The sequence below is a fragment of the Spermophilus citellus genome, assembly GCF_964194105.1.
Source record: "Spermophilus citellus genome assembly, chromosome: 1".
Taxonomy (NCBI): domain Eukaryota; kingdom Metazoa; phylum Chordata; class Mammalia; order Rodentia; family Sciuridae; genus Spermophilus; species Spermophilus citellus.
In genome coordinates, this window is record NC_138182.1 from 12,992,611 (window position 1) to 13,016,495 (window position 23,885).

The following is a 23,885-nucleotide window of genomic DNA, read 5'->3' on the forward strand; positions in this document are numbered from 1 at the left end:
GGCGGGAGCTGAGAGCTCGGCAGGGCCAAGGCTGCGTGAAGTCACAGGACAGAGAACCAGAAAGTAGAGGTAAGAGCGTCTGGTGCTCATGGAGAGCAGGAATGCCACCTATTCCCAAATCCAGACAGGAAAACCTGGTGACTCATGGGCCGTCAGAGCGCTGAAGAGTCCTGCTCTCCCAGGCTGGAAACAGTAAGCCCTGGACAGTGCAGTGGTGTCCTACCTAACACGTCTTAAAAGCCAAATCGTTTTTAAATAACTTAACTGCACCCTGGAACACAAGCAATGAAATGTGGAGGATGCGACCAACAACACAAAGTCCGTATTTATCATCTAATTTAAAAAAACAGCTACAAACAAGAAATATGACCTATAATAAGAAGAACAAGCCAGCAGCCCACGGAGGCCTGGCCGGGCACGTGGAGCGCCCCAAGGAGAGGAGACGCGGGGAGAGAAACGGAGAGAAACACAGCAGAAGAGACACTGGTAAGTTCTTCTCCAAATGTGATTTAAACTAGACCTCACAGGATCAGGGAGCCTGGCAAACCCAAGCAGAAGAGCCACAAAGAAAACTGCACAGAGGCCTATCGGATGCAAACTGCTCAAAAACAGTGACGAAATCTTAAGATCATCCAGAGGGGGAGAAAAGGGACACTTGACGTACAAAGGAACAAAGATAACAGGAGATCTACTGTAGAAACACCACAAGGGAGAACACACTGGTGGTAAGTTTTTTAAGGTGCTGAAGGGAAGAAAAGAGCCCAACGCGACAACCTCTGCCTACGATTTTATACCCATCAAAACTGTCTTTCAAAACAGAAGCAGATAACAAGACTTTCAAACACACAAAAGCTGAGAGAATTCACCACCAGCAGACGCCATGTAATAAGAAATGTTAGCCTCTCAAACAGAAAGAAAGGAATCCCAGATGGAAATCTGTGCCCACATAGAGGAAAGACAAGCACTAGAAATGGTAAACGTGGGTAGATACACAAGAGGTTTGGAAGATTGTTTTTTGTTATTTAAACCTCTATAAAACATAATTGACTGATACACAAAAATAATATCAATGTAGTATGGGTTCACATAAAACCAAAATGCATGACAATAATAGCCAAAAGATCAGGGGGTGGTGAAGTAGAACTATACTCTGGATTTTATGCTACGTGTAAAGTGGAATGATATTCATTGTAAACACATTGTGATAAGTCAAAGATGTGCACTATAAACTGTAAAGCAGCCACAAAAATGATAATCAACGATTCATAGCAAATAAAACAACAGAGAAAATAAAATGGAACCATCAAAATTTTCCATTTAATTCTAGATGCAGTGGTGAACGCTACTCAGCTATTTAGGAGGCTGAGCAGGAGGATCACAAGTTTGAGTCGAGCCTGGACAACTTAACAACACCTTGTCTCAAAATAAAAAGGGCTGGGCACGTAGCTTGGTGGCCCACTGCTTGCCTGGTATGTGCAAGGCCACTGGGTTCAGTTCCCAGTACCACAAACAAACAATCAAAAGGTGGGAAATGGATAGACAAAAAGAAAGATCAGTCTGAACCTACCACAGTCACATTGTGAATGTGATCTAAACACCCCTCAAAAGACATGGACTGGGACTGGGTATGTGGCTTAAGTGGTCCAGGTTCGATCCTTAGCACCACATACAAAGATGTTGTGTCCGCCGAAAACTAAAAAATAAATACTAAAAAATTCTCTCTCCCTCCCTCCCTCCCTGCCGCAGTCTGGCTGGGCACAAATCATGGGCCACTGAAGCAGGAACAAACTTTATTTCTGAACTCCACCAGCACATTCCACACACGCTCCCCTGGAACTCTCCCGAACGCCACGCGGCTCCTCCAGGAACCAACAACCAGAGATCCCCCTTCCAGAAATCCCTCCTCCCACACATCCCCAACCAATGGGAACTCTCCGGGAATCCCCACGAGAACTCCAAAGTAGCAGGCGAAGGCGGACAGTAAAGGTCTAATATACAATCATCTTAATGGCTTGCCTCTCAACCAACACTATTGGCAAAATGCCAGGGGCCATTCCGACTTGGCTGTGGCTTTCAGCACCTCCCCACCCCTCTCTCTCTCTTAAAAAAAAAAAAAAAGACATGGACTGTCAGATTGGATTAAAACAACAACAACAATAAAAAGGCAAGACCCAACTCTACACTGCCTACAAGAACATTGCAAATGTAAAGACACAAATATGGGGCTGGGGCAGGGGCTGGGGCAGGGCGTGGGGCTGTAACACAGTGGTTGAGAGTGTGCTTAGCGTGCATAACAACCTGGGTTAAAACCTAGCACCAAAATAAATACATACAGATATAAAGGCACACGTAGTTTAAACAAAAAAGAGTAGGAAAGGTGTACCATGCTAATGTTAGTGGCAATGCTAATGAAGTGGCTGTATTAGTGTTACACACAGTAGAACCAGAACAAAGAATACCGCTAGGGTTAATGATAAAGGAGTCAATTAGTTGAGAAATTGACAAATCTAAATATTTATACTCTGAAGAGAATTTCAAATATATGACGGAGAAACCTATCAAACTGCAAGAAGAAAGAGACAAATTCATAATTATGGTTAGAGATTTTTAATACTCTCTCTTACTGTTTGATAGCACCAGTAGGCAGAAACTGAGCAAGGACAGAGAAGCTCTGACACTGTCAGCCACTGTGATCCAATCGACACACGTGGAACCCTCTATCCAACGCAGCACGGTACACAGTCATGCACTGATTGACAGCGGGGATCTGCTCTGGGAAGTGCCCTGCTGCAGGAAAATCAGAGTGTACCTAAACAGACCTGGACTGCACAGGCCCGTCACTCACCACGTCCTTGACCCAACCAAGATGCGTGGTAAACAAGAGACCAATAGGCTGTTGCTGGGGTAACAGGGCTCACTGTTTTACAGTGAAACTTTTTTTTTTCCTGTTAAGAGAGAGGATACTAAAAAAAAAAAAAAAATGAAAAAAAAAGAGAGAAGATACTTTAAAATAATGATTAAAAATATAGTAAGTAAACCAATAACAGCTGCTTACTACCGTTGTCAAGCATCAGGCTCTGTTGATACCTATATATCATACTTTATTTTTGCAGTACTCAGAATTTACCACCAAGGTGTATTCCCAGTCCTGTTTTATTTTTTATTTTAAATTAGGGTTTCACTAAGTTGCGGAGGGCCTTGCTAAGTTGCTGAGGCTGGCCTTGAACTTATGATCCTTCAGCCTCAGGCCCAGGACACCAGGATTACAGACCCACTGTGCCACTGTGCCCGGCTGCTGCTTCTTCCTCTGTCCTTTTCTCTTCCTTCTCCTCTCTCCCCACTTCTTCTCCTCTTCTTCTTTTTTGTAATACTGGGTACGGGGATCAAACCTGTGGCTTCATGCATGTTAATTAGGACAGTGCTCCAACTCTGAGTTACACCCCCAGCCCCTTTTAAAATTCTACTTTGAGACAGAGTTTCACTAGGTTGTCCACTGGCCTTGAGATCTTCCTGCCTCGGATGCCCAAGTGGCTGGGATTGTAGGTGTGAGCCGTTGCGCCTGGGTGTGCTCTCCCTTAACACCGCTGGCAGCACAGTAGGCTTGTTTATACCGGCATCGCCATGAACACGTGAGGAACGCACTGTACACCACTCGGGAATTTTTGGCTTCACTATAATCTTATGGAACAACTTGTATACACAGTCCATCATTAATGGAAACGTCTTCACATGGTACAAGTCTGTGATTCTTCTCAGGTATACAAAAACTACTTGCCAAACTAGTCACATACTAGGCTGTTAGATAAAGAGCAGCAAAATATTTTAAAAGCTTCCTATCACACCAAGTGCCATTGCATTAAACAAAAAATCCATAATAGAAAGATTTGTGGAAAATCCTCAGATATTTGGAAATGAAATAACATACACCCAGATAAAGAATAAAGCAAAGGGAAATTTGGAATTATCTTAAACTGAATGAAAATGAAAGAAACATAGAAATTTGCAGAATGCCATGAAAACCCTATTAATTTAGAAATGGTCTTCTCTTAGTCTAGAATTTATATGTACTCCACCACGAAGAGATCACTGTTAGCACCTCAGTGAAGCGACTGAACTTGTGATCCTTGCAAACCTCCCCTGAGGGCTGATGGAACCACGACGGGGTCCTGCTCCCAGAGCTCCTGGTGGGGTGGGCCTGAGGATGGGCACTCCTAGCCAGCTCCCTGCCCATGCTGGTGCTGCTTGCTGCTCCAGGGACCACACTGAAGAACTGGCACCTTTGGGCACATATGTCCTGACCTCTTCTTAGGTGTGAAGTGGGAGTGGGGTGTAATGTACAGATAGTTCTTAATTTTTTTTTTATTTATGTATGACAATGGAATGCATTACAATTCTTACTACACATATAGAGCACAATTTTTCCAACCTCTGGTTGTATACAAAGGATATTCACACCAATTCGTGTCTTCATTCCTGTACTTTGGATAATAATGATCATCACAACAGATACTTTTTAAAAACCAAAATGAGAAGGTGTGCAGCTCAGTGGTATAGCATTTGCCTGGCATGCTCAAGGTTCTAAGTTCCATCCCCAGGACTGGGGTGGTGGGGGACCCCCAAAGTGAGTTCAGATTGTTTTATAATCTTCCCACATCAACGATGTTTACCTTCCCATCTTGTAAACTTTCCTCACATCAAATACTCAGACTACATTCAAATTCGTCCCATTGACTGAAGAATGTCCTCCCTGATGGTCTGTCAAAACTAGCGTCCATCCAGGACCATGCCCGACATAACAGCTCGTCATGCTCATAAGTCTCTTTCAAACCAGCCGAGAACCCACCACTTCCCCTGCCCCGCTGCCAACGACACTGGCACGTTAAAAGAATCCGTGAACAAAACTTTATTTTTATTTACAAGGAAAATCTTAAGTACAAGAGAAATTAAAGACAGATCAGGTCTGTAAACTAAAGCACGAAATCAAATAAGGTACAAGCTATGCCTAGGTATTTGCGTATCAATTTGTTAAGCAGGATTGGATATCCCAGATGTATGCACAGGAAAGTTCTGGAAGAAAGCTTAGACTTAATATTTACAAGCTGTGTCTGGGGTCTGAGGGAGCCATCACCTGCAGGGAAAAGTTAACCCTGTACTCTCTGTTTTAAGAAGGGCTCAGACAAGGACCTCAGGCATTGCAGGAGTAAAACAGGAACTACCCAGTTTTACCTATTTTTAAATCATTTGTTAACATTCATTACCTTTGAAAAATACATTTCAAAGGACGTCACTTGGCTATTAAGGCTACTTCTTTTTTTTTTTTTTCTTTTTTTGTATGATGTGAGAAGACTTAACAGGAGATCTACCCTCTTAACGATTTTAAAGTGTGTGATACTTGTGTGAGGGGAGCTCTGCCTTTCTGGGGATCTGCCTCATCAACTCAGCCACCGTCAGATGATGCTGATCTGCATGGTGACCAACACCTGACACCCTCACTTCTGCTAGCTTCCAGAATGTTCCGGCTGCCCTGGTCCTGCAATGTTCTTCATCTTTACACCTGGGCCATTCCTCAGAGCCTCTCCTCCCCTCGGATGTCCTCAGTTAGACCCCAGGGAGGAAGTGAGGTCAGAGGTTGTGAGTGCGCATAAATTAAGAGAATCAGCAAGGGACACCAGTCACCAAGTAGCCACAGCTTCCATGACTTGAAAGCACGCCTGCAGCTGGCAACATTTTCCTCTCTGCCCAAAGGAGCACAGAAAATGAATGACTCTTCCCGAGTTTGCCTGTATTTATTTATAAGAGACCAGAACTATCTTATCAGACCCATGAGCAATGCTGTTAATTAAAAATTGGATGGCCAGGCACGGTGGCGCACACCTGTGATCCCAGTGGCTCGGGAGGTTGAGGCAGAAGGATCACAAGTTCAAAGCCAGCCTCTGCAACTTAGGGAGGCCCTAAGCCAGACCCTGTGTTAAAATAAAAAATAAAAAGGGTTGGGGATGTGACTCAGTGGTTAAGTGCCCCGGGTTCAATCCCCAACACTGCTCTCCCCAAACTGGTGGGCTGGCCTTAGGGGCTTCTGAGTTGGAACACAAGAATCGAATGGAATTAAGGAGGTATCCACCATGTGCCACGAGCCCCGCTCAGATCATCACTGTAAAGCACTTGAATGAATCCTTACGATAACCATGTAAATTGGTCATTTATTACTCTCATTTTCAGATAAAGTGAAAAATCAAGAAAGTTAGGAATCTGCCTGGCTGCTCAGTGACTAAGTGAATGTTAAGACACGGTCACAGGTCACAATGCAGAACTCTTCCAGTCTCCACGCCAGGCCGGCGAGATGAATGCTTCTCTCATGGCTGAGATGATCTCGGTGGGGCACGTCTGCGTGGCTCTTAGAGATGCAGACATTGGTGGAAAGGTGGCAGAGAACATATGCTTTGGCTGAGACAGCCCGAGTGTCCATCAGGGCCACACTCTTCATTATTAAGGGTGGGCGGATGCTTCTCTGAAGTTGCTCTCTGCAAAATGTGGTGGCAGGATGCCTCCCTCAGAGGAATACCATCAGGCAGATTGGCAAACCAGGCCACGGGAGCCAAACCTGTTTTGGTAATGCTTAGAAATAAAGGTTGGCTTTCACATTTGTAAGTGTTTTTTTAAAAAATCCAAAGAATGATAATATTTTGTGAAACATAAAAACTATATGAAATCCAATTTTCTGCGGCCCTGAATGAAGTCTTATTAGAACGCAGCCCACTCCTTCCCTTCCACCTTGTCTCTGGCTGCTATTGTCCTACGAGGGCAGAGGTGTCCCGAGGCCTCTCCCCTTGGCCACACTCTAGTCTGGCTCCACGGAGCTCTCTCTCCTGTCCTCGGACTCAACTTCAGGCTTCTGTCTCTGTTTTTTATCAAGAATCCCACCAGGTCGGTTTAGACAGAATTCTCTGATTTGTTCCCTGAGTTCATCCCTAAAACAACTCAGTGGGTTTCTGGCCCTCAGCCCTTTCACCAATTAGCTGGTGTATTAAATACAGGTCTTGATTCCTAGGATCAATAGCATTTCTGGCACAAAAAGCCCAATCCATTAAAGAAAAAAAAAAAAAGAGCTGATTAAAAGACTTTTCTGCTCTGTGGAGTAATTCCGTAGGGACAGCTTCCTGGACCCAAGCACAACAGCAGGCCCAACTTGGTGTAGACACAGCAACACCCTCTGCAGCCTGGCAAGGCACAGGATGAGTCTAATCAGGGCAGAGCACAATTGATTCTCTAATAACCACCACTGGCTTACTGCAACCTTGAGAAACACATCTTAGACTGGAAAGTGCTTATATTTTCCTTAAACTTCCTCAGATCCTTCCTAGAAAAAATGCTCTGGGTAGGGGTGTGGCTCAGTGGCAGGGTGCATGCCAGGTGAAGCAGGAAGACCCTGGTTTTGAACCCAGCACTGCCAACAAAGTGGGGCTGGGGGTGGGGATGCTCTGACTTGAATTCTTCTAGGAACAGAAAGGATGAGGCGAGGGAGAGAGGCTGAGCCCAATTCGACAACGTACCACCTGGGACTCGTTCGCACCTATCACACTCACAGAAATGGGCAGAACCTGCAAGGTGGCTTCACGCCTGGGCAGCACAGGAGCAGCCCCTGCATGGAGCCTGGCAAAGATAACGGTCACATGGTGTTACACATCAGGGTGACGGCACACACGTGGTCCCTGCAGCACTGCCCACAACAGCCCAGGGGAGAAGCAGGCCAAGTGTCCATCAACAGATGACTGGGCACACACGCACAGTGTGCGCATAGTGGAAATATCACTCAGTGTTGAAGAAGTGGAAGCCTGTCATATAAACAAACCTCGAGGACACCCTGCTGAGTAAAATGTGCCAGTCACAGAAGGGCAGATACTGCAAGACTCCAGGGACATGAGGGGTCAAATTCTTAGAAGTAGAGTGGTGGGTGCCGGAGATGGAGGGAGGGGAAACAGGGAGCTCAGCGGGTGCAGAGTGGCAGGTCGCGTGATGGACAGGTTCTGGAGACGGGCTCACAGCACTGTGCTCTTGGCCAACACCACTGCCCTGTGTGCATGAAGTGGCAAGATGGCAGAGTTCCTGTGGTCTGGATAACCATGAGGATGGATAACTCATGCTTTCTGAACACCTTACCAAGCCCCATACACCGGGCTTCCAGGCGAACAGATACTATTGCATGCGATCCTTCCAGAAGCTACCCGAGCCAGGCACTGTTACTCCCATTTTACTAAGTGAGGCTCAGTGGGCTGAAGCCCAGTCGCCTGCTACTAAGAGGCTCCGCAGCGAGGTCAGCGCCAGCAATCTGACCACAGTGTAATTTCAACTCTTTGTTACATCACCTGGCGAAAAGGTGGCACTTCCCAGCATCCCGGTGGAGGTGCAAATCTCGCATTCTCAAGCAAATTTGTCTGGGCAGAGGGAAAACACAACTAGTGTTTGTTACTCCCACACGTGAGCTGTTCTCTCAGTTTATCTGGTCAAGACGGTCATGGGAACCTCCCAACCAGATCCCATCAGCCTACCTCTGCATTTGGCCATGGGGTCTGCTGCGGTGTGCATTTTGGGGTAAACTTTCATGGGAGACACACCTATATCCCCACACATGGCACACGTTACAACTGCAAAGCTACTGAATTTTCACAAATGGATTGTACCCACAGACCAGCACCCAGGTCAGGAAACACAGACAGGACCCCAGCTGTACCCCTTCTAGTAAGTATGCCGTCCCCTCTAATGTCACAGATCCATTCTCCAAAAACAACTTGTTTTTACAATTACATGAAATCAGCTCTCAGGTTGGGATTCCAGAGTTGACACACAGTAAAACAGAGACCCGGTCAAAAATGGAATGGCAACCAAGAGCACAGCCTGTGTCTAAACAGAACCTGAACCCCTCGACCAGGGGACGTGGACTTCACAAAGACTTAACCTCTTAAAGAATGGGATTCCTCATAAAAATTAAGAGAGAGAGAGAGAGAGAGAGAGAGAGAGAGAGAGAGAGAGAGAGAAGGGCTTTGAATTTCACCAGTGAAACACCAAGAGTAACCTAGTAAACGGCCATTCACTCTCTCAGACAGTGTTGACAAACTACAGCTTCCGACTTGATCAAGTTGGGAACATAGCTATGCCCAATCCTGTCCACATTGTCTAGGTTGCTCGTACTCTACGGCAACAGATTTAAATAGCGACTGCTGAGATCTTGTGGCTGCAGAGCCCATAGATTATTATATGTATGGTATTTTCTATGTGGCTCTTTCTAAAAAGTTTCATGCCCATTTTAGAATATAAACTCCATGAGAAGAGGAACTGGGTCAAGTTTAAGCCCCTGGGACTAGACCACTCTGGCATGTGGTAAATGGCCATGGGTTGGCTCACAGATTCAAATTTTTTTTTTTTAGTTGTAGATGGACATAATACCTTTATTTTATTTATTTTTATGTGGTTCCAAGGATCAAACCCAGGGTTTCACACATGCTAGGCAAGCACTCTCCCACTGAGATATAACCCCAGCACTGGCCCACATATTTTTTATTATTGGTATAATTTTTTGGTGGGATTGAACCCAGAGTCTGCACATATTCTACCTCTGAGCTACATCCCCAGATCTGCATTTTTATTTATAGTACATGTGAAAAATAAACACCTCTTAAATCTTTAAGTCATTGTTAATGGGGTTTTCTTTATCCTACAGTTAAGCCCATTTCTAAGAAATATCATAAATCATAAAAATCAAATCTGATAAAAACTTGAAAAAAGTCAGCCTAGGTAAATAGAAGCACCTGCCGTGGCTGGCAGAAAAGGGCCTGAACCTGGAGTCAGGAGAACACAGTTACAGCCCAGGTCTGCCCACTGGAGGCCCAGGTGGGGAACAATCCCCAGACTCAGAACCCCTGAACTGCAAAGTGCAGATGTCAGTTCAGACTTTGGGTTGGAAAGGCGGCGTCCCCTGGATGGGACAGACAGACTGGAACAGGAAAGCCCTCGGAGCTGGAGTGACACCGGAAGGCATGTAGCAGGCTTGTCGGAAATAAGCAGATAACATGGCTTCGGAAGTTTTGAAAACTATTATTTCAACATAAAATAAGCTTATGAAGCAATGTTCTGAGTGACAGGCACCTGCCACGTGGTGACGGTTTGTTTCTGTGGCCCTCTCTTCCCAAGCTAATGAATGGAAACCGCGCCCCTCTTGCCACCTGACACATCAGCCCACGTTTCTCCCCCAGTGTCACGTGGTGAAGCCCAGATCAGCTGTCAGGTGAAGGGGGGGAACGCAGACTTAGATCTGACAGGTCTGCTGTGGCCATCTGTGGCTTCAGGAGAAGACGGGGTGGGAGTCAGGCAAGCTAAGAATCGTGGAACACACTGGAAAGCGATGGAGCACTTGGAGGTGATCACAGTAGAGAAGACACACCTGCACTCACTTTTAGATGCATGAGACTGGCTCTGCCCTGCTGGCTCTGGGCAGGGCTTGGGGCAGGAGTCAGCGCCTTCCTCTGCCTGCTCCATCCTTGGAGGCTCTCTCCCCCACATCTGGACCGCCCCCCTCCGCTGTCTGCACCTCCTTTGAGGGCTGTGCCTTCTCTGACCCCTCCATGTCGTATTCCTCCCTCGGCCCCTTCTCCTCTCTCTCCCTTCCCATCCAGTTTCACAGCATCAATCGATATTCACAACGATCCCAAGATTCCAGAGCCTGACTTCTGCTCGGTTTCTTTCCTGTCCTCTACCAGGAGACCGCCTTCTGGTCCTGCCCACCAGACACTGCCACCAGCCAGCCTCCCGCTGCCCGTATCTGACAGGACTCGTCATCTTCCCCTGGGCAGGGTCTTCCCCCCAGCTCTCCTTCTCCAGCAAGGGGCTCTGTGATCCAGACAGGAAGGCCACAGCCGAGCTGCCCTGAGCCCAATCACCCAACCAGTGGCGCCCTCAACCACATCCTCCCTCGGCCTTGGCCTCTGGAATCCATCTTCTCCCCCCCACCCTCTGTGCTCCCTGCCTCTGGCCAGTCCACCTCCTGCCTAGGCGCGATGTGTCCTGCAGGTCTCTAGGCTGCAGTCTCATCCTATTCCAATCTGGCTGCTGTCGTCTTTCTAGAGCAAATCAGACCACACCACTTCCCTCTGGAGTACAGGAACAGCTTCACCAGCCCATTACCTGGGTGGCCCCTGACTACAGGCAACCACTGTCCAGTACAAAGGCCCCTCTACACACGGCTATGGAGCACCACAAATACTCCCAGGCTGAAGCGAGGGGCCGTAGTGTCGAATGCACACCAGACTTAATAGGAAGACACCCTACTCGTAGTTACACTGATTATGGATGAATGGTATATGCTGTTAGATATGTTTTTAAATTAATTTCAACTGATTTGTTTAAGCCTTTTTGAATGTAGCTACCAGAACAGGTAAAATTATGTAGGTGGCCCCTGTCCTATTGGACAGTAATGGCACAGAAAGCCCTTGCCCTCTGGCCCCCCGCCCACCTTTCCATGTCTACCATCTTCACCACTGCCTGTTCCCAACCCTTCAACTCTGCCTTGTCTGCAGGTTCCTGAAGAGGCCACTTGATTTCTGGTATTTGTCCATGAGGTGCTCCTCTCCCTGGAACATTCTGACAGGTCAGGCCCTCCGGCTCCTGGACCTCGGTTTAGTAATTCTGGGAAGGATTTCCTGAACGCAATGTCTGCTGCCCCCACTGCCCAGCAGCCCTCCATGACACCTGTCACATGCCCCTGTGGCCTGTGACAGCCTGGAGCATATATTCCCTGCACCTTGCTCATCACTGGATGCCAGGAGGGTGACTGGACCAGGTCCCTGCACCTTGCTCATCACTGGATGCCAAGAGGGTGACTAGACCAGGTCCCTGCACCTTGCTCGTCACTGGACCGCCAGGAAGGTGACTGGACCAGCTCCCCGCACCTTGCTCATCACTGGATGCCAGGAGGGTGACTGGACCAGGTCCCCGCACCTTGCTCATCACTGGATGCCAGGAGGGTGACTGGACCAGGTCCCTGCACCTTGCTCATCACTGGATGCCAGGAGGGTGACTGGACCAGGTCCCCGCACCTTGCTCGTCACTGGACCGCCAGGAAGGTGACTGGACCAGGTCCCCGCACCTTGCTCGTCACTGGATGCCAGGAGGGTGACTGGACCAGGTCCCCGCACCTTGCTCATCACTGGATGCCAGGAGGGTGACTGGACCAGGTCCCCGCACCTTGCTCATCACTGGATGCCAGGAGGGTGACTGGACCAGCTCCCCGCACCTTGCTCATCACTGGATGCCAGGAGGGTGACTGGACCAGGTCCCCACACCTTGCTCATCACTGGACCGCCAGGAGGGTGACTGGACCAGGTCCCTGCACCTTGCTCATCACTGGACCGCCAGGAGGGTGACTGGGACCAGGTCCCTGCACCTTGCTCATTACTGGATGCCAGGAGGGTGACTGGACCAGGTCCCTGCACCTTGCTCATCACTGGATGCCAGGAGGGTGACTGGACCAGGTCCCCGCACCTTGCTCATCACTGGACCGCCAGGAGGGTGACTGGACCAGGTCCCTGCATCTTGCTCATCACTGGACTGCCAGGAGGGTGACTGGACCAGGTCCCTGCATCTTGCTCATCACTGGACCGCCAGGAGGGTGACTGGACCAGCTCCCCGCACCTTGCTCATTACTGGATGCCAGGAGGGTGACTGGACCAGGTCCCTGCACCTTGCTCATCACTGGATGCCAGGAGGGTGACTGGACCAGCTCCCCGCACCTTGCTCATCACTGGATGCCAGGAGGGTGACTGGACCAGGTCCCCGCACCTTGCTCATCACTGGATGCCAGGAGGGTGACTGGACCAGCTCCCCGTACCTTGCTCATCACTGGATGCCAGGAGGGTGACTGGACCAGGTCCCCGCACCTTGCTCATCACTGGATGCCAGGAGGGTGACTGGACCAGGTCCCTGCACCTTGCTCATCACTGGATGCCAGGAGGGTGACTGGACCAGGTCCCCGTACCTTGCTCATCACTGGATGCCAGGAGGGTGACTGGACCAGGTCCCTGCACCTTGCTCATCACTGGATGCCAGGAGGGTGACTGGACCAGGTCCCTGCACCTTGCTCATCACTGGATGCCAGGAGGGTGACTGGACCAGGTCCCTGCACCTTGCTCATCACTGGATGCCAGGAGGGTGACTGGACCAGGTCCCCGCACCTTGTTCATCACTGGATGCCAGGAGGGTGACTGGACCAGCTCCCCGTACCTTGCTCATCACTGGACCAGGTCCCTGCACCTTGCTCATCACTGGATGCCAGGAGGGTGATGGGGACCAGGTCCTCGGTGCATGGGAAAGAATCACCAGAAGCAGAGCCAGGGACCTTACAGCCTGCAAAGGAAGTGACTGACAGAAAGTGGACTAGGACACAGCCTCCAGAAAGTGCTGTCACACAAGGCAGGTAAAAACAGCAGGAAACTGTACTCTAAATGTTGGACTCAGAACAGTGAGATTTGTTTTCCAAAGGACAATATGACTTATTTAGCAACTTAAAAATGGTTGGACCTACAGGTTGGGCAATGCCAGGCCTTTGGACTTGAACTACAGAAATCTTGCAATAATATATTCACCGTGGCTTCATTTTTAATAGCTTCAAAAAAATGAAGGAAAGAAAAAGAAAAAAAGAAAGCAAAGTTGTGAATCCCTGACACTGGAAGTTGCAAATTATATGTGCAGCTGTGAAAAAGAAGGAAGAGGGCTGGATATGCGGAGAAGGAAATCTCCCCTGCCCGTGAGGGGAGTGCAGGTCACTGCCGATTGTTTCCTCACATCTGTGCATTGTAAAGATAAGGATGTTCCCAGGAGGGAGGGACAGCTCACCTCGTGTCCTCCTTGAACTCGCTGACCATGTGCACGGGTTACTTTCATCATGCATTTGAAATTATATTTTGGTGATACACACACTTACACACACACACACATACACACATACACACATACACACAGAGACATATGTATGCATTCAAATATTACCGCAAAATGGACAGACAGTAAAATAGCAACGTTAACTGGCGTCTCCTACCGTGATCTTTTTGTGATCAGGAAACTCGAGGCCAAAGTAGTCGCCCTCCACGAGGTTGAGGTGGCTGCACACAGCGTCCAGCAGCACCTTCCCTGGAGCTCTTTGCTGGGAACAGAAACAACAGGCGTTAACCCTCGAGTCGGGCAGCAGCCAAATCCCACCAGGGCTCCTCCCTGAAGTAGCCCTCTCAGTTCCCAGATCTGCGGGTCTGTGCAGCTAGCCACCATCCACCGCCACGCCACCCTGAGTGCCAGGCCCAGCCACACCTCTGTGGCCTGCTCCTGCCATCCCCAAACTTAAAGGCGAATCTCTGCCACCTTCTCTCCACCCCAATCCCGGGCACCCCTCTTTCCCTTTTCCAATAGTAGACTGATTTTAGAGCAGGTTTTGGGGGGTTTTTTTGGTGCTAGGCATTGAGCCCAAGGCCTTGTGCATTCGAGGCAAGCACTCTACCAGCTGAGAGATATCCCCAGCCCTTAGAGCAGTTTTATAGAAAATAGAGTTTCCTTCCATGCCACCCACAGTGTCCCTGTTGCTAATGTCTCACAGCAGTGTGGCACATCTGTTCTAACTACTGAGCCAATATTGAGACATTACTGTCACCCAAAGTCTGTAGCTCTTCCTGCGGTTCACTCTTTGTGCTGTTAAGTTCTACGGGCATTGACCAACATATAGACAAGTCTCCACCATTATGGGGTCGCACAGAACAGGTCCACGGAATGAAACCAGCTTCCCCTAAAGATCCTCTGTGCTCTTCCTTTTCATCCCTCCACATTCCAGGCAACCACGGATCTTCCTCCTGGCTCGACAGTTACCTTCATGTAGTCATGTAGTTGGGATGGTACATCACAAAGGCTTTTCATCCTGGTTTTGTTTACCTAGTAACACTCATTTAATGTCCCCCTGTGTCTCTAGGTGGCTTGATGGCTCATTCCTTTTTATTGCTGAATAATATTCCGTGGCCTGAATGTTCCAGTTTGTCTGTACATTCACCTACTTAAGAGCACCTTTGGTTGCGTCCATGTTTTGGTAATTATGAATAAAGCTGCTATAAATACTTGTGGGCAGGTTTTACGTGAACATAAATTTCAAGTCATGTCCAAGACTTTTTTGGTAACAGTTGAAATCACACCCCTGAGCCTCTCTTCTCCTCCACAGCATTTATGCTTTCTGGCTTTGTTTTGTGTGTAAACTAGATTGTACTCACGCTGGAGGGCAATGCCATATTTTAATCATCCTGGGATCCACAATGCCCAAAGACCAACCGGTTTGGTTGAAATCAGTGAATGCACAAATGAATGAAAGTTACCTCTTCCCCACTGAGTCTGTGTCCTCAATGAATTTGGGGCTACTTTATGCACCTCTATATTCCCACAGCCGAGCAGAGTACTGGCACTCCACCAGTGCCTGCTACTCATGCAGATCAATGTCAATTCAACTCACGGGAATAAGGAGCATTAAATATAGGAACCCAATTTCTACCTTAAAGAGCTTAGAATCCTAAGAAAAATGAAGAAAAATGTTTTAAAGCCATTGCTGTCCACAGTTCCTGGTTTCATACTTTCTCTGAGAAGAGCAGAGCCTTTTAGGAGCCATTTAGCAACCTGGGAGACTGGCAGGCAGCAAGTGTGGAGGATGGCGCGGCCAGAGAGGCCAATACAATAAAAATGCTTTTGCGATCAATACCATGCACTATTTATTTTATTTTTAAGCAGATGCCACTTCGTGCTCCCACCCACTGAAACCTGGAAGGTTCTCACAGCTGCCTGAGGGTGGGTAATCTCCACTCAGGCTGTAGAGCTCCACGGTAGAGTCGTTTCACATGTGCAGGTGGCAGGAGTAACACGTGGGTGCTGTGACCCCCATTCTTCCCTGTCAAACTCTCTCCCAAGCCCAGGCTCACTTATCCAGGGAATGAACACAGAGCAGCATGGACTACTGGTCGCCGATCTTATTTCCCACCACTTTGGTGTACCATCTGTCCTGTTGCAGACATACTGTGTTCAGGCATTTCCCAGTAAGGCTGACACAGTGGGAAAGCTGCCCCACACTAGTCCCTGGTCCTGGGTTCAAGTTCTCACACCAGCCTCCGAAGACCTACATGACTAACTTACGCACAGCTATTTATTCTAGGACCTTCTCTCATCCCAGCAACCCCAGTAAAATCTGTAGATGTGAATAAGAACATTATAAAAATAGGCCCCCAAATAAAAAATGATAGAAGAACTCCTATACTATATAAGATTATTTTTTCACTTTCACGCTCTTCCTCACAATTCTCGACATTGTCTATTTGTTAACAAAAATGAGGCACCAATATCTGCCCAGCTGGCAGGCACTCACGTTTCCCAGAGAATTCCTGGAACTAAGGGAATTTGATAACTTCATCTCGATTTACAGAGTCTGAGAAATGAGACATTTCACAGTTCAACCCTGGAAATCTAAACAAGCAGGAAAAAATCAATACACAATGGATGCCTTTATGCACAGGGTGTTAAACCGAGCCCTTCACAGGAGACGGAGGAGAGTTACCATTCGAAACTGTGTCCCTTACGGAGTCAGCAGAGATCCGTGAAGGTGTGGAGCAGACCCTGGTCCTCACACAGGCTGTGCTGAGACTGGACCTGCTCATTCCTTTAGCACTGTGAATGCTACTTCTGTCCTGCCAGAGACAAGCACCACAGTGAGGGTTTCCTGCACCAGGAAGGGTTTGAAGCGGATGCTTGGAATCTACCTAATAGATGACAGAGCTGGTCTTGATCCTTAAAACTTTTCTTCAGATTTATTATTTTGTATGAATGGTTATAGAAAATGATTTTTAAGGTACTGAATTTATTTTTAAACATGGGGATGTTAACTTAGAATTTGAATGGTAGCTTTATGACCCCTAAATTTTATCTATAAAATAGATGCCTATAAAGCATTCTATGAGTTCTCCTGTGAATGTCAGCTATATTCAGAGATAAGAAAACCCAGTACATAGGATAACTAGAAAGCATTTCTAAGGCTTAAATGCATCCAGACTTGACAGTTTTCTAGGTAAATGTCACTGGAATGGACTTGGCATTAATATCTCAAAGTGTACCGAGCTGCTATGACCTAAAACGCCTCTGGATATCATGATACCATGATGTCGTCAGGACCCCACTTCCCTTTCCTTCAGGAATTGACACACAACTATCTGGGTGCATCAACGTACCCAGACAACATTCGGCTTTGGAGAAGGCATCTCAGAGGAGGGAGGCTTGGAATGGGTTTCCCCCGCGTCCTTTAAGAAGAGCTATTCTTGCCTTTAATGAGTCCCTGAACTTCACTCTAAAAGTTATTCTGTACAAATCACACCAGAGACTGTAGAAATGATGCAGCTGCGACGGAAAACAGTATGGTGGCTTCTCAAAAAATTAAACATGGAGTCAATCATCCTGTAATTCAGCAATTCTGCTCCTGGGTATAGTATCAAAAGAGCTGCCAGCACTGTACTGAAAGATACTCATACACCCATATACAGAGCAGCATTATTCAAAAGAGCCCAACGATGGAAAAACCCAAATAACTGATGAGCGAGAGGTAGTAGATGCATATTTAGTACCAAGTTCTCCATTACTATCAGGAAGTATTTGTGGCTGGGTGGCTTAAAGAAAAGAGGCATATTTAGCGCACAGTCCTAGAGGCACAGGCACAGGGCACCGACAAAGCCTGGCTCTGGTGAAGGCCTCATGGCAGAAGACATCCAACAGGTGAGAGGAACAGAGGACAGGAGAGCACACTGAGGCGGGGACCCGAGCAGGCCGGGGAGTGGCAGGCTTGCTCTTGCACGGCAATCCTTTCATGAGAACTACCTCAGGGGTTCCACAAAATACCTCGATCCCTTCCAAGGGCACACCCCCAAAGACCTGAGCACCTCTCCCTGGACCCCACCTCTCAAAGTCCCCACCACTTCAACACCACCATGCTGAGGACCGACCTCCAACCAAGGAGCCCTCGGGGGACAAACCACATCAACGTATAGCAACATGTGCACGGTGGCATGTTCCTCAGCCTTAAAAAGTCAGGAAGCTGTGGTGCATGTGACTCATGGATGAACCTTGAAGGCACTGCACTAAGTGAACTAAGCCAGCTACAAAGGGTCACTTAAATTCAGTGACTGAGTGTGAGATCCATAGAGACAGAAAGCAGAATGGGGTTCCCAGGGGCTGCAGGGGGAATGTTAGCGTTTAATGGTCCAGTGAGGGTGGGAGTGCTGGAGACGGACAGTGGTGGCGGCTGCCCAGCAATGTCCACATATTAACGCCACTGAGTTGCACACTTACAGATGGTCACAATGGTTTGGTTTATGTTCTGTTTGTTTAACCACAATAGAAAATACATAGGGAAAGTGGGAAACAGTAACTGAATGCTGGGGCTCACACTGAGAAACGTTACTACTCACAACGTTAGCCTTCTCAGAATAAGAAAACAGCCCAGTGTGGTGGCACAGGCCTGTGATCTCAATGACCTGGAAGGCAGAGGTAGGAGAACTGTAAGTTCAAGGCCAGCCTCAGGAACTTAATAGGCCCTAAGCAAGTTAATGAGACTCTGTCTCAAAATAAGAAATAGAAAGGGCCGGGGATGTGGCTCAGCGGTTAAGCACCCCTGGCTGCAATCCTTAGTGCAAAAAAAAAAAAAAAAAAAAGAAGCAAAGAATCAAAGAATCCATTTTCTTTGCATTAGATCTTAGAAAAATACTGAGATAGAACCTCATTACACAAGGAGAAAGCGTGCGTCCTGCCTATTTGCTAATATTTCTTGGGATAAAGACCTTCTTTATACAAGTCTGGCAAAAAAGGCATGAAATGAGCATGCTGGGAAGTGACCACAATCACACCTCGGGCAGGCTTTGCCCTGGACGCCAGTGACGGCATCAAAAGCGACCCATCGACTAGCTCTTTACGGCCTTCAACAAGAAAAAAGGCCTGTAACGGGTTAATAAACTTGGGTGGGGAAGGGGAAGGGGTGGCAGAACACAGAGCAGACCCCCTGAAGAGCTTCTGCAGGCCCATGTCCTCAGAGTGACTTCGGCACCCACAGACCTTCTGGTGCTCAGACTCTCGTGCGTGAGGAAGGGACACCAGTTACACAGGCATATCATGTGAAAACCTGTGGATGACAGTGTGGTCTGACATGAAAGAGATGCGTCAGCAAATGCGTGTTTTCTCACATTCCCCATTTTCTCGGGTGTTTGTACTGGGGGGCGGGGCGGATCCTTAAGGCTTACGCTGCCTCCAAGAAACCAAGTCCACGGGCTCCGCACGCTGCCCGTCCCGATCATAGGATCCCATTCCTTACCGGAGGTCAACGATATTCGCAGTGTTTTATTTTGGAGAACAAACCAGTCATTAGTGAGACTATGTAATCAAATGTTTTATCGCTTTATTCTTATTGGCTTTTAATCATGCTCCCAGAAGCATCTGAATTTTAATCTACGATGCAAACAAGGCTGCTGACTCCGAGCTGTGTGTCTGTACAGCTTTCTCTGCTTTGGGGTGGCTTTTTGGGGGGTCCTCTAAAGCTGAACTTAGGCGGAGGTTGGCCCTCCTGGGGAAGGCCAGGAACTGCGATCTGTATACCAAGCGGGGTGCACGGCCAAGGCCAGCTTCCAGCCGGTACGAACCCTGGGTCAGAGTTGCTTTAGTTCATTGGACCTTTGAGCCATTCCTATGCCTTTAATTTATTTCTACGGCATCAAGTTTTATGCAGGAACATATTTTTTTTTCACTTCTAAAAGAATGTGGACATATTCTCCTGTAGACTGGGGGTCCCTTCTCCCTCCCCTTGCCCCACTGCCTCAAAGAGCTAAATAATTAATAGCCTCTTGGTAAAGCTGAAGCTCTGTCTTTCAGAAATTACCCCATAGACAGAAAACTACACCGACCACATCTGTCCACGTTTACAAAATGTGCCTCTGCTGAGGTTCGGGAGGGCCATCTCTACTTGTGCTTTTTTCTGTTTGGGGACCCACGTCACCATGACAACCACTCATCCAGCAGAAGGGAATGGCTTCTTGCAAATGCCTTGCCCTCTTTTCCTACTCACACATTTAGAAGGCAGATCTATAATCCACTGACCCCCAACCTGTCTGATCTTAGGGCATTACTATGTCATAGATTTTCTTACAGCTTGTGACAGTTTGAGTCTGGAATGTCCCCCAGGGTTCCCGTGTTGAAGGCTTGGTCCCTAGCTGAGGACACTCTTGGGAGGTGGTGGAGAGTCGTATAGCTGGGGCCTAGTTGGAGGAAGCAGGTCACTGGGGGTGTGCCTGAAGGGGACATCTTGTCTCCACAACCCCCTTCTTCTTCCTGGCTACATGGGCCCTTGGCAGGCCGCGATGCTGGTGTCCCTGTGGTCTCTCGCTCTGGTTTCCATCCCAGGCTAACACAAGCCTGAACCTCAACAGGAGCAGACGTGAAGAGCGGACACTGTGTCCCTCCCAAGACATGCATACATCGTCACCCCAGGAGCTGCAGCTGAGGCCTCATTTGGAAAGATGGTCTTTACAGGGGTCATGGGATTAAGGACCCCAGGAGGTGAGCCCTGAACCAACGTGAGTGGTGTCCTTCTAAGATGATGAAGGGCACACCAGGAGGACATCATGTGACCCAGGAGACAAGGACAGTGTGACATAGCTGCAAGCCAAGAAACACCGAGGACCAACAGCCCTCCCAGAAGCTGGAGAGGCCAGGAGTTCCAACCGGAGCCTCAGGGGAACGCGGCCGGCCGACATCTTGAGTTCAGACTTCCAGTCTCCAGAAAGGTGGGGTAACATGTCCCTGATGGAAGCCCCCTGTGTGTGCTGCGTCACGGCCATCCTAGGAAACTGTTCCCCAGCCCTCCGCCATGCGGGGGCAAAACAGGGCGGTCACTTTCAGCACTGTCCCCTTCAAATAGATGACAACAAAACACCATTGGGCTGTCAGGACAACCCTGGCCTTCCACTCCGGGACCTCAATTACCAAACGCACCCACAAACGGCAGGCTCAGTAGGGGAGGTCACTTGTGGCCCTCCGCAACAAGGTCCCTCTTTTCACTGTGACAGATGTGAACAGTGTTCCACACGAGGTCCTTTCTAACCAAAGGTCACCTCTGTTGAGACCCGCAGGGCCCAGGGAGGCAGCAAGAGCTGGTCCTAGCATGGAAGTCACAGTGCATCCCCACCCTGTGCCCGCCCTGCCCGCTGCTCAGCCGGAACCAGCTCACAGACCGCAGCTGCCAAAGTCCGAGGGGAGCAGCCTGAGGAGCTCTCAGGACCCACACATCTGCTGGAAATGACACTCTCCTAGGAGGATTAGCACAAGGCCACGGCCAGGCTTCGCGTAAACTAGGAAGATCATGTCAGACTTGTGCTAAAGATAGCAAATGGAACACCCAGCCATCTCCACCCCACCCCAGACCCTGCTAAAACGACAAAGAATGAAAAAAGGAAGGAATTCCTAGAAAGAGAAAATGAGAGAGGGACAGCAAGTGAGAGATTTCCTGCAAATTCTGGAAAATGAGGCTCAGCCATAGGGAGCAACCACATTATGCAGAACTCCCCAGAAGGCCAGAAGTGGGGGACTCCAGGTGTGTCTGATAACACAGGGTGTGGCTAAAAAATAAATAAAAGAAACAGTGCAGTTTGTACCTTCATGCAGCTAACAGCTCATAACTTCAAATCCAGAAGACTATAAAGAGGAATATTTGGTTAATGAGGAGTAGTTTAAAAAAAAAAAAAAGCATAGCATTTTCCTCGCTGGAAAATGCAACAGCGAGGTCGGGAACTCCCTCTGAAACCAGAACCTTGGGGAGAGAAGGGAACACAGAGTGGCCCCTACACATTCGGCCCCCGCCTCGAGAGTCCCCGAAGATCCCAGAATTGGGATCACCTGACTCCTACCCAGAAAGACCCAGGAGAGGAAGCCCTACAGATGGGACACGGGGAAAATCTGCAGAACTCTTCAGACGGAAAAAAACCAACGTATGTCACAGAATTCATGAGTAAATCTCATCCCAAAGGAATTACTGAAACTTCTGGAAAACAGGAATGATTCTAAAAGTTAGGAGAGAAAGGAAGATTAAAACAGAAAAATCAGAACGTCACAGACTTCTCGAATACAACCATCACGGCTCAATGAGAAGACGACATTCCAAGAAAGGTGCTGTCCGGCGACTTCGTCATGGTCATGGAGACACCACAGAGCACACCCAGGCGTGCGTGTGCATGTGTGTGTGTGTGTGTGTGTGTGTGTGTGTGGAGCCTGGGGCTCGGAGGGTCATGATGAACTACGTAACAGAAGGTTAACTCAAGCACAAATGAAATCGGGCCCAGCCTGGCGTCTGGTCCTACGGGGAACTTTTTGTAAGTATCGTCCTCTCAAGTGATAAACAGCGCTGCACTGTAACACACAGGCCAGCTGCGGCCGTCATCACCTACCGTACGTCCTGAGCAACGTCGGTGTTCCCTTTCATCGACTGCTCTGCATTGGGTCCTTGACACCCACGTCACCAACACATGTGAGGAATGTGCTGTGGTTCTGGTGCCACTGGCCCAGGTCTCCCGCTCCTGTGGAATCTTATGGTCCCCGAGTCCCAGCCCATCGCTGGCCTAAGCATGGTCACGGGGAGCTTGACCACATCAGGAGCCAGGCCGGGCCTCCCTACCTCCTCCACTCTCTGGGAGGTCAGAGATAACGACTCCAAGTAAGGATACTTGAGGTCAGATGCAGTGACCAGGGTCTCACCCGTGGTCAGAGGGGACCCACCTGCACCTCAACTGTCCACACCAGATGGGCCGTTCCACCCCAGGGGACAACGGTGTCCAAAGCCACTCTTGCTCGAGGCAAGCTACACTTGGTGCCTTTGTTCCCTTAAGGATGGGACCCTTCACCACGCTACGGGGATTACGGGACTTGGTATTCACCAGGCCCTCAGAACGGTGACGACGATGACAACACTGACTGATGGAGAATGGGCAGAGGGAGGAGGAAGAGCAGGACTCCAGCACTGCCCAGCAGACGGGTGGCCCCCTCCACGGGAGATAGCGCGATCACCATCAGCAGGAACTGAACCCTCCACCCAGCTCTGGGGAGCCAGAACAAGGCTTGCTTTCTGGAGGAGATGGCTGAATGCTCAGGCCACCACGGCTCTGCCCACAGACCTGCGATTCTGCCTCCTCACCGCGGCTCTAGGGGCGGCCGGGCTGCCCGCAGGGACACACTGTCTCCTTGTTCCCCAGCACTAAGCCCCAGCGTTCAGAACCCTCATCAAACACACTTCAGATTGGATTTCAGAGTCCCCGACTCCAGGACGTGGAGAGAATGGGCCCTTTCATCTCCCTCGCTGTCATTCAGCAATGTCATAGCCACAGTGGCAATGTCACAACCACGGTGTCTGGACACAGCTCCCTTCTTCCTCTTTCTTCATTCCAAGACTTTGCACAGACTGAGTGAGTGTGAGAGTGTGAGAGTGTATGTGTGTGAGTGTGTGAGTGTGTGTGTGTGTGTGTGTGTGATTCCTCTTGCTTTCTTATAAACCCAGTAGGAAGTGAGCAAAAGAAAAAGAAAAAAGAAAGAAAGAAAGAAAGAAAAGAAAAGCCCAACCCATGTACGGGAGAGTTCAGCTGCTCAGGGTGGTGGGCGTGCTGCCCCTGACTCATCATCTTTTGATAATGTGTAGAAAAATGTATTTAAAAGTCTAAAATTTATCAGAATACCAAAAAAATCTCACTTGACATTCTGGGACTGCGTCTAATAGGCAGCAAATAAAATCTCTCACAAAGAATGACTAAGGC

General features: G+C 48.7%; 1 protein-coding gene across 5 annotated transcripts in view; it reads right to left on the bottom strand.

Annotated features, from left to right (window-relative positions):
• Positions 1–23,885, bottom strand: part of FARP1 (FERM, ARH/RhoGEF and pleckstrin domain protein 1) — a 265,707-nt gene that overhangs the window by 86,005 nt on the left and 155,817 nt on the right. For all 5 annotated transcript variants that reach the window (XM_081294149.1, XM_081294148.1, XM_081294147.1 and 2 more), the window contains exon 3: positions 14,084–14,188. In XM_081294149.1, coding sequence (XP_081150275.1) covers positions 14,084–14,188 — 105 coding nt within the window. The remainder of the gene's footprint in view (positions 1–14,083; positions 14,189–23,885) is intronic.